This window comes from Squalius cephalus (genome assembly GCF_949319135.1).
Source record: "Squalius cephalus genome assembly, chromosome: 20".
Taxonomy (NCBI): Eukaryota; Metazoa; Chordata; class Actinopteri; order Cypriniformes; family Leuciscidae; genus Squalius; species Squalius cephalus.
In genome coordinates, this window is record NC_137141.1 from 32,867,894 (window position 1) to 32,879,658 (window position 11,765).

Here is an 11,765-nt window from a genome sequence, read left to right on the forward strand (position 1 = left end):
CATTTTTCTGGCTGCTCTCTTAAGTGCCTGAGTGTGCTCGTTGTACCACGGCGTTGGACTATTTTCTTTAATCTTCTTAAAGTGCAACGGAGCAACTGTGTCTAAAGTGCTGAAAAAGAGAGAGTTAAAAGTTTCTGTTGCAATATCGAGTTCCTCTAAGCTATCCGGGATGCTGAGATGATGAAACTGATTAGGAAGATTATTAATAAAGTAATCTTTAGTGGCAGAAGTGATAGGTCTCACGTATTTGTAACACAGATTCTGCTTTGCAGCCTTGGCTAAATGTAATTTACACGAGATTAGATAATGATCTGAGATGTCATCGCTTTGCTGCAGAATTTCAACGGCATCAACATTTATTCTGTGTGATAATATTAGATCTAGAGTATGATTACGACAATGAGTAGGTCCTGACACGTGTCGTCTAACTCCAATAGAGTTCAGAATGTCTTTAAATGCCAATCCCAATGCACCTTTTTCATTATCGATGTGTATATTAAAATCACCAACAATTAGTACTTTATCTGCAGCCAATAGTAACTGATAGAAAGTCAGTAAATTCTTTGATAAAATCTTTATGCTTCCCTGGTGGCCTGTATACAGTAGCCAGTCCAAATCTCAAACCTCATTTGTCATTTACACTATATATTATTACATTAAGCACCAACACTTCAAAAGAAGTATATTTAAAACTAGATTTCTTAGTGATTTTGAAAATATTACTATAAATTACAGTGACACCTCCCCCTTTGCGTTTCAGACGAGGTTCATGTTTATAACAGTAATCTTGCGGGGTGGACTCATTTAAAGTAATGTAATCGTTTGGTTTTAGCCAGGTTTCTGTCAAACACAGCACATCTAGATTATAGTCAGTAATCATATAATCAACAATAAGTGCTTTTGAAGTAAGGGATCGAATATTCAGCAACCCAAGCTTTATCATTTGCTCATCTGTATTATAGCTGTTTTTTATTTGTTGAACATCAATTACATTTTTAACCTTAGATGGGTTGAAACGGTTTTTTTTTTGGATTTCCAAATTCGGGGAACAGACACAGTCTCTATGTGATGATAGACCTTGGTGACGTGAGACAGCCAGCAGACGGTCGGTTAAGCCAGTCTGTCTGCTTCCTGACCTGAGCCCCAGATTGTCATGTTTTTTCATATCATGTCATCTTCATTTAAACAGCGCTTTTAACAATGTAGATTGTTCCAAAGCGGCTTTACAGAGATACAAGGATAGTTTAAAGTAACAGAGATTGTTTTGGCTTTATAGCAGTTCTTGAATAAAGTTATTTTCCAGCTAAAGTTAATTTGATTGATTCACTTCGGTCGCAACGATCATTAGTTATTAACCTAGGGGCCGCTAACACGACACTGTTTTAACAGGAAACTACACAGACTTTAAACGCGAAACCTGTGAGAATGCTGATGGCGTGCACATGCGTATTACGAGTTCAGTCTATTGGTATGCGCGTTTGAATATATGTGTGCAGGTTTGTTATTCCCTACAAACCAAGCCTTAAAAAACTACTTGTCTGGCCTTAACAGTTTGATACAGAATTGTATCACTTCGGGGTAGATACGCGAACCGAATTTTCCCGACAACGCTTTATCTGTAGAGTGGTAAAGGGATCCTCCATAAGGAGAAACTAGTTGGCACTTCAGCACCCCGCTATGACATCAGGTCCAGGCGCAGGTCCTTCATCAGATCTGGATACAGCCTGGATCCGGCAGGCTGCGGGAAAACCTCGGGATAAACAAAAACACTAAAATTAGCATAGATGCCATTCTTCTTATGATGTAACGAGTACATCAGGATTTATGGGAAGTGTTCACGGTTCCGGATGACCTGATCTATGCAGCCTAACATTGAATTATAGAAGTCTATAATGTGTTAAGTGTATGCTAGGTCAAAGAGATGTATTTTTAGTCTAGCTTTGAACTGACAAGAGTGTGTCTGCTTCCCGGACAATGGTAGGAAGACTGTTCCAAAGTTTTGGTGCTAAATAGGAGAAGGATCTACCGCCAGCAGTTGATTTTGATATTCTAAGGTATAATCAAGTGGCCGGAATTTAGAGATGCAATGGACGTGAAGGACTATAATGTGTTAAGAGCTCGCTCAAGTACTGGCGGAGCTAAACCATTTAGTGCTTTGTAAGTAATCAGCAATATTTTAAAATTCATACAATGTTTAATAGGGAGCCAATGCAGTGTTGACAGAACAGGGCTAATATGGTCACACTTCCTGGTTCTGGTAAGAACTCGAGCTGCTGCGTTTTGGACCAGCTGTAGTTTGTTTATTAAGCGTGCAGGGCAACCACCCAGTAGAGCATTACAATAATCTAGCCTTGAGGTCATGAACGCATGAACTACTTGTTCCGCATTTGTCATTGAGAGCATATGGCGTAATTTAGATATATTTTTAAGATGGAAACATGCGGTTTTACAGATACTAGACACGTGACTTTCAAATGAAAGATTGGTATCAAAGAGCACACCCAGGTTCCTAATCAAGTGTTAGACGGTATTCTAGGTTATTACGTGTGGGAGTTTTTTGTCCAATAATTAGAATCTCTGTTTTTTCAGAATTTAGTAGAAGGAAATTACTAGTCATCCAATTTTTTTTATCAGCTCTGCATTCCGTTAATTTTGTGAATTGGTAGTTTTCGGTAGGTTGTGAAGAAATATAGAGCTGAGTGTCATCGGCATAACAGTGAAAGCTAATGCCATGCTTCCTAATGATATCTCCTAATGGTAGCATATACAGAATGAACAGCAGCGGTCCTAGTACTGAGCCTTGTGGTACGCTATACTGAACTTGTGATTGATAAGACATCTCTTCATTTCCTGCTACAAACTGATAACGGTCAGATAAGTATGATTTAAACCATGCTAATGCAATTCCACTAATGCCAACATAATTTTCAAGTCTATTTAAAAGAATGTTGTGGTCAATAGTGTCAAATGCAGCACTAAGACCGAGTAACACTAATAGAGAGATACAACCACGATCGGATGATAAGAGCAAATCATTTGTGACTCTAATGAGAGCTGTCTCGGTACTATGGTACGGTCTAAATCCTGACTGAAAATCCTCGCAGATATCATTTCTTTCTAAAAAGGAACATAGTTGTGAAGATACTGCCTTTTCTAGTATCTTTGACAGAAGGGGTAGATTCGAGAACGGCCTGTAATTGACTAATTCTGTAGGATCAAGTTGCGTTTTTTTAACAAGCGGTTTAATCATAGCCAGCTTAAAGGTTTTTGGTACGTATCCTAGAGACAAAGATGAAATGATGATAGTAAGAAGAGGATCTATGACCTCTGGAAGCATCTCTTTCAGTAGCTAAGTCGGTATAGGGTCTAACATACATGTTGTCGGTTTAGATGATTTAATGAGTTTAGCGAATTCTTCCTCTCCTATAGCAATAAATGAATCAAATTTTTCCTTAGGGAGACTACAATGCACTCCCTGATGCGATACTGTAGTAGACGGTTTCATAGTTATAATTTTGTCCCTGATATTATCAATCTTATAAGTGAAGAAGTTCTGAAAGTCATTACTGCTGTGTTGCTTGGAAATTTCTGGGCTTGAAGCCTTCTTTTTCATTAGTTTAGCCACTGTTTCAAATAAATACCTAGGGTTTTGTTTATTTTCTTCAAATAGGGTTGAAAAATCAGCAGATCTAGCAGCTTTTAAGGCCCCTCTGTATGCAATCGAACTCTCTTTCCATGAAATGTGAAATACTTCTAGGTTTGTTTTTTTCCAGTTGCGCTCCATTTTTCTGGCTGCTCTCTTAAGTGCCTGAGTGTGCTCGTTGTACCACGGCGTTGGACTATTTTCTTTAATCTTCTTAAAGTGCAACGGAGCAACTGTGTCTAAAGTGCTGAAAAAGAGAGAGTTAAAAGTTTCTGTTGCAATATCGAGTTCCTCTAAGCTATCCGGGATGCTGAGATGATGAAACTGATTAGGAAGATTATTAATAAAGTAATCTTTAGTGGCAGAAGTGATAGGTCTCACGTATTTGTAACACAGATTCTGCTTTGCAGCCTTGGCTAAATGTAATTTACATGAGATTAGATAATGATCTGAGATGTCATCGCTTTGCTGCAGAATTTCAATGGCATCAACATTTATTCTGTGTGATAATATTAGATCTAGAGTATGATTACGACAATGAGTAGGTCCTGACACGTGTCGTCTAACTCCAATAGAGTTCAGAATGTCTTTAAATGCCAATCCCAATGCACCTTTTTCATTATCGATGTGTATATTAAAATCACCAACAATTAGTACATTATCTGCAGCCAATAGTAACTGATAGAAAGTCAGTAAATTCTTTGATAAAATCTTTATGGTTCCCTGGTGGCCTGTATACAGTAGCCAGCCCAAATCTCAAACCTCATTTGTCATTTACACTATATATTATTACATTAAGCACCAACACTTCAAAAGAAGTATATTTAAAACTAGATTTCTTAGTGATTTTGAAAATATTACTATAAATTACAGTGACACCTCCCCCTTTGCGTTTCACACGAGGTTCATGTTTATAACAGTAATCTTGCGGGGTGGACTCATTTAAAGTAATGTAATCGTTTGGTTTTAGCCAGGTTTCTGTCAAACACAGCACATCTAGATTATAGTCAGTAATCATATAATCAACAATAAGTGCTTTTGAAGTAAGGTATTGAATATTCAGCAACCCAAGCTTTATCATTTGCTCATCTGTATTATAGCTGTTTTTTATTTGTTGAACATCAATTACATTTTTAACCTTAGATGGGTTGAAACGTGTTTTTTTTAATTTCCAAATTCGGGGAACAGACACAGTCTCTATGTGATGATAGCTAGGTGAAAGAGGCTCTATGTGATTGGATCTGACCTTGGTGACGTGAGACAGCCAGCAGACGGTCGGTTAAGCCAGTCTGTCTGCTTCCTGACCTGAGCCCCAGATTGTCATGTTTTGTCATATCATGTTATATTCAATTTAAACAGTGCTTTTAACAATGTACAGAGTTCACTCAGCTAGTCGCATCCAAAGCAGTACCTAAAGCCCTTGCATTCTTACTATCCTCGATTCAAGTTTGGATGCGTGTCTCTAGTTCTGAAATCTTCCCCCGTCAGCTTTACTATCTCCCTGCATTTATCACATGTAAATCCTATGCTGACAGAGAAGGATATGATAAACATGTTGCATGAGGTGCAAGTAATAATAAGAGGAGAAGATGACATGACTTACCGTGTTTGTTGACTGATCCTACTCACCGAAGTTGTTTGATGGAGTCGTAAAAGGCGTGAGAAAAATAATTAAATAAAGAAGAATATCCTGCGGAATATCAGATGCAGTGTCTCTCTCAGACGCAGTGAGAATATCTGTGTCTCTCTCAGATGCAGTGAGATTCCCAGAGACAGTGTCAGACTCAGTTTCACTTTAGAGGCAGTGTCTCTCTCAGATGCTGTGTCTCTCTCAGAGCCAGTGACTCTCTCAGATGCTGTGTCTCTCTCAGATGCAGTGACTCTCTCAGATGCTGTGTCTCTCTCAGATGCTGTGTCTCTCTCAGATGCAGTGTCTCTCTCAGATGCTGTGTCTCTCTCAGATGCAGTGTCTCTCTCAGATGCAGTGTCTTTCTCAGAGCCAGTGACTCTCTCAGATGCTGTGTCTCTCTCAGAGCCAGTGACTCTCTCAGATGCTGTGTCTCTCTCAGATGCAGTGTCTCTCTCAGAGCCAGTGACTCTCTCAGATGCTGTGTCTCTCTCAGATGCAGTGTCTCTCTCAGATGCAGTGTCTCTCTCAGAGCCAGTGACTCTCTCAGATGCAGTGTCTCTCTCAGAGCCAGTGACTCTCTCAGATGCTGTGTCTCTCTCAGATGCTGTGTCTCTCTCAGATGCTGTGTCTCTCTCAGATGCAGTGTCTCTCACAGATGCTGTGTCTCTCTCAGATGCAGTGTCTCTCTCAGATGCAGTGTCTCTCTCAGAGCCAGTGACTCTCTCAGATGCTGTGTCTCTCTCAGATGCTGTGTCTCTCTCAGAGCCAGTGACTCTCTCAGATGCTGTGTCTCTCTCAGATAAAGTGACTCTCTCAGATGCTGTGTCTCTCTCAGATGCTGTGTCTCTCTCAGATGCAGTGTCTCTCTCAGATGCTGTGTCTCTCTCAGATGCAGTGTCTCTCTCAGATGCTGTGTCTCTCTCAGATGCTGTGTCTCTCTCAGATGCAGTGTCTTTCTCAGAGCCAGTGACTCTCTCAGATGCTGTGTCTCTCTCAGATGCTGTGTCTCTCTCAGATGCTGTGTCTCTCTCAGATGCAGTGGGAATCTCAGATGGAATGTCTCTCACAGATGCAGTCTCAGTTGTACTGGGAGTCGCAGATGCAGTAGGAGAGGTAGTGTCACTCTCAGAGGCGGTGGACCTGGTCCAACACTGGAACACTGGAAAAAACACTGGCAAGAGAAGGCAGAATCTATTTATTTTGATCAGTATAATGGTTACTGGGATTAAAGAGGTTCATACTTAGTTGATTGCTATGTTGGGAAAAATAGTAATTCAGTTTATCTTTATATGACAAGATTGCCCTTTCATCATTAAATCATAAACCAGAAATTAGTGGTGGGTCCTAGTCAATCAAGTTTGAGTCAAGTCTGAGTAAAAGAGAGTCCAAATACAACTAAATACTACTATATGTCATTAAGTCAATATCTTAGACTTGATTTAAACTTAAAAGCTTGGAAAAGTAATGTAAATTTAAATGTAGCAAAAACTAACCTATAATGCATCTTGCCTTTTTGATTTTACATAATTTCCTGATGAACAAATTCAAAGTAACCATGTAAGGGAAATTATGACTTTTGTGACAAATTCAGATTTTTATGTGGCTGAAAACATGGCTATGAGGAATAGACTTGCAGTCTTTACAATAGGATGCAGAGTGTATAAAGGTCATAGATCACATAACTTTCAAAACTCACAACTTTCAAAACTGTTTTACTGGGTTTTTGTCTACCAACTTTACTTTTATCCCTATACAGCCTCATTTTAATTCCTGTCAAAATTGATATGAATTTAGGCCTATTTATGTTTAACAAATCACATTATTGATAGATTGTATGGATCTATGCTTTCAAATGGAATTTTTTTTTTTTTAGGACTCTTCGCTACCTGCCTATTTTTACTAGTGCTTGCACAGACTAGATGAGTAGTTGAGAGATCGACTACTTCAACCGCTAGTCGGCGCTGTCGGAAACAATCAACTACTCGAGCGCCCATTAACCATAAATTAATTCAAAATGATGAACGAAAGAGAGAGTCTAGCGGGGAGAAGGTGCTGCAAGGAGAGGTCGCGAATGCGCTCTTTAAACAAAGTCTCTAAACATATTGAGGAAATAATAAAAAATGCAGGAGGATCTTAAATGTGATGAGGGCAATAGCTGGGAAAGAATGGGGAGCAGAAAGAGACTCAATGCTAAGAATATATCAAGCCTTGATCAGATCTACAATTGATTATGGATGCATGATTTATGGGTCAGCATCAGAATCATTATTAAGAAGTCTAGATAGGATACAATATAGAGCTCTTAGAATATGCTTAGGAGCAACAACACCAGTCAATGCATTATTAGTAGAGGCGAATGAAATGCCATTGGGATTACGGAGAGTTAAATTGTCTTTGGAAGATAAATCAGGAAGATAAATCAGTTAGCAGAAAAATATCAGATTGCAAATATTGAATGTAGTGTGTCACCTGTATGGGGAGAGGTATTGAAATGGATTATTTCTGAGTTCAAAATTGATTTAGGAATATTAGATAAGAAACGGGAATGGGAGGAAATGGGTATGATTAAATACCATGTTAAGTACATACAGGAAAGATTCTATGCAAGTATGCACATCTATACTGATGGATCTAAAGACCCAAGAACAGGGATTACAGGAATAGGAGTGTATAGTCCAGAGTTTAAAATATCAATATCTAAATGATTAGCATCTAAACTGTCAATATATACTGTGGAAATGGTCGCTATTATAATAGGATTAACGTGGGTAGAGGAGGTAAAGCCAGACAGAATAGTGATATGCTCTGACTCTGCTTCTGTCTTAACATCACTATTTACTCATTGTACTTCTAGAGAAGATTTAATGTGCGAAATATACAAAGGAAAGGAGTAGCAGTTGGATTCTGCTGGGTGTCAGCGCATGAAGGAGTAGCTGGTAATGAATATGCTGATGAATTAGCAAAAAAAAAATGCTTTAAAAAGGGAAGAAATAGATTTTAATGTTCCATTAAGTAAAAGTGAAGTTAAATCTATTATTAAGGAAAATATTATTAAAGAGTGGCAAGAAAAAGGAATACAGATAATAAGGGGCAGCATTTACATAATATAAAAAAATCGTAGATTCTAAGAAAAGTATAAATGATGATGAGACTTGATGAGACTTGGACACTCAAGAATAATTGGAGTTCATGAGACTGGTTTATGTGAGAATTGTGGGGAGAAAGAAACAGTGGAGCATGTGATATATGATTGTAAAAGGTATGATGAGGAATTGATATCATATTTAAATGAAAGAGGGAAGGTTAATAAGGATTTGGCATATTTGTTAGGTTATGATTTTAATAGAGATAGAGTAGGATACAGAATACTAATAGAATACATATATACTACTGGATTAAGTGAAAGGATTTAGGCTAATATAGAATAAGGATGCTTTGGTCTATTCCAGATTTAAGGGTCCAGTGGAGTTGAACATGCAGCGCCAGGTGGGCTGTGGGAGATGGAATGGGATGGAGCATCAAATAATTATATATATATGGATGGATATGTGAGAAAGAGGCAAGAGAGAGGGAGGGAGAGAGAAAGAGAGGGAGGGAGAGGGAGAGGGAGGGAGAGAGAAAGGGAGGGAAAGAGGGAGGGAGAGAGAAAGGGAGGGAAAGAGGGAGGGAGAGAGAAAGGGAGGGAAAGAGGGAGGGAGAGAGAGAGGGAGGGAGAGAGAAAGGGAGGGAGAGAGGGAGGGAGAGAGGGAGGGAGAGAGGGAGGGAGAGAGGGAGGGAGAAAGGGAGGGAGAAAGGGAGGGAGAGAGGGAGGGAGAGAGGGAGGGAGAGAGGGAGGGAGAGAGAAAGGGAGGGAGGGAGAGAGAAAGGGAGGGAGGGAGGGAGAGAGAAAGGGAGGGAGGGAGAGAGAAAGGGAGGGAGAGAGGGAGGGAGGGAGAGAGGGAGGGAGAGAGGGAGGGAGAGAGGGAGGGAGAGAGGGAGGGAGGGAGGGAGAGAGGGAGGGAGGGAGGGAGAGAGGGAGGGAGGGAGGGAGGGAGGGAGGGAGGGAGAGAGGGAGGGAGAGAGGGAGGGAGAGAGGGAGGGAGAGAGAAAGGGAGGGAGGGAGAGAGAAAGGGAGGGAGGGAGGGAGAGAGAAAGGGAGGGAGGGAGGGAGAGAGGGAGGGAGGGAGGGAGAGAGGGAGGGAGAGAGGGAGGGAGAGAGGGAGGGAGGGAGGGAGGGAGGGAGAGAGGGAGGGAGGGAGGGAGGGAGGGAGAGAGGGAGGGAGAGAGGGAGGGAGGGAGGGAGGGAGGGAGGGAGAGAGGGAGGGAGGGAGGGAGGGAGAGAGAGAGAGAGAGAGAGAGAGAGAAAGAGAGAGAGAGAGAAAGATCTGACTGATAAAGCACGTAGAGCTTATTATAGTATAAGAAAACCCCTGTTCAAATTTAACCCACCCATTAAACTGTGGCTGAAAATCTTCGACAGCATCATCAAACCCATCCTCCTATACGGCTGTGAAATCTGGGGCCCCAAATTTAAACTAAATTACGATTCATGGGACAAAACCCCTGTGGAAACTTTCCACCTTGAGTTCTGCAAGAACATCCTGGGAACTCACAGAAACGCTCCGAGTCTGGGTTGCCGGGCAGAATTAGGCAGATTCCCTCTCCTATCTGAGATCCAGAAGAGAGCCGCAAAGTTCTGGTTCCATCTATCAGACGCCCAGACAGAGAGTTACCATCACTGCGCTCTCAGACACAGGGCAGGACACCCCGAGAGCGACCCCATGACACATTTAGTGGAAAAACACCAACTTAATCCAACAATTCAGTTCAGACACGCAAAAGTAAAAGAAATAGGGAACATAACCAAAGAAGAATACATACAAGACTGGCAGATAAAGGTCACACAAGTAAATAAATTAAAATACTTCCACAAAATAAAGTCTGATTATAAATAGGCTCCATACCTGACCGATATCAGTAACTATGGTCAGAGAAAGCTCCTGACGAGGTATCGCATTAGTGACCATAGTCTGTGTGTGGAGACGGGCCGGCACAAGCCGAGCTGGAGAGCCAGAGAGCTCAGACTGTGTTCACACTGCACTGATGGAGTCGTAGAGGACGAGCTGCACTTCCTCACCCAGTGCAGCAAATATAAACACATCAGAGACTCTTATTTCACACGAATAGCTCAGATTTTACCCCAGTTCCAACAAGCGAGCCTCATAGACAAACTGTCTTATATTCTGGGAGAGAAAGAAGAGTGTGTTCTCCTGGCAGCGCAGTATGTGTCTTCCTGCCATCATACGAGGGACAAGGGCTGAACCCTCTTTTACATTAAACTGCTCTCTGTACTTTTTTTTTATTTTTTTTATTGTGATATATGTATGCTTAAAGCTCTAATATGTAACAATTTTGCAATAAAATATCCGAAAATAACTTGCACAGTGTGATATATTTCCTCCAGTTGTGTACTTACAATATCTCAAAAGTCTCCAAAGATTTTTTATTTCAGAGAAATTCAGATTTTAAATAACTGGCCGTCCCGGAAAAGAAATGTCGCCTCTTAGTGACGCAATGTCCGCTCTATTATTTTTTTCCGGTGTGGACCATGTGATCAGAGCCCGTCTACATTCATGATGTGATGTTCCACCACACCGGAATATCACATGGTCAAATGCGGAAGTGGTGGTTATAGCGTTATCCATACTGTATGGTTATAGCTGTTATGGCTTACGATTACTCTTTGGCGAGTATTGAAGTGGCAACAAAGCGAAAGCGTCCATATTCGGATACACGCAGACTGTGTGACAAACGGAGGAATAAAACCGGATAAAAATCGGCGTTTTCGAGATGGAGAGAGCTGCGCGACAATCTTGGACTTGACAGACAGAGACTCTGCTCTCGCGAGTGTATTGATAGACAGGTAAGCAAATCAATTATTTTTTATTGTACCAGTAACATAATAGTTACAGTAAAAATTATTTTAATCCTCTGAAGTCGGCAAACGCGCGGGCGCGTTTTGCTGGATTTTCTCCACATTGTAGCACTATAAACTTAAATTACTCCGTCATTTATGGTCATACAGAAAAAAGAAATATAAAAAAAGAATCTGTGATATTTCTATTTTTGTATGTGTCCACTTACAATCAAATCAAAACATTGTGCTTTTTTAAAATAAAGAAAATAAACAGGGTGTGCGTTCTGCTTCTCCGTCGCGGTGAACTTTTTTTTCTTGAGCACGTCTATAAACTGAAACAAAACTCAGCGAATACTTGTCACACATTTATGAGCCATATACCTTTATAAACATTTAAGTGTGTACTTTTAATAGATATGAATTACACATGCCTGTAATAATATAGCATAACATTTCACGGTCCTTGCAGTTCAATAATTATGATGACATAAAATAATACAATCAGACATGCAGGTAATACAAAAACAATTAAATGACCTCATCCGTGATCATGATTCATTTTATTCATTAGATACATCGCTAGATGGTGTAAACGC

At 40.4% G+C, this 11,765-nt stretch overlaps 1 protein-coding gene across 1 annotated transcript in view; it reads right to left on the reverse strand.

Annotated features, from left to right (window-relative positions):
• Positions 1 to 1,035: 1,035 nt before the first annotated feature.
• The window catches only part of LOC307147650 (uncharacterized protein), a 15,932-nt gene continuing 5,202 nt past the window's right edge, over positions 1,036 to 11,765 (reverse strand). Inside the window, exon 4 of the mRNA XM_079852556.1 lies at positions 1,036 to 6,444. Within this exon, the coding sequence (XP_079708682.1) occupies positions 5,315 to 6,444 (1,130 nt within the window). The 3' untranslated portion in view covers positions 1,036 to 5,314. The remainder of the gene's footprint in view (positions 6,445 to 11,765) is intronic.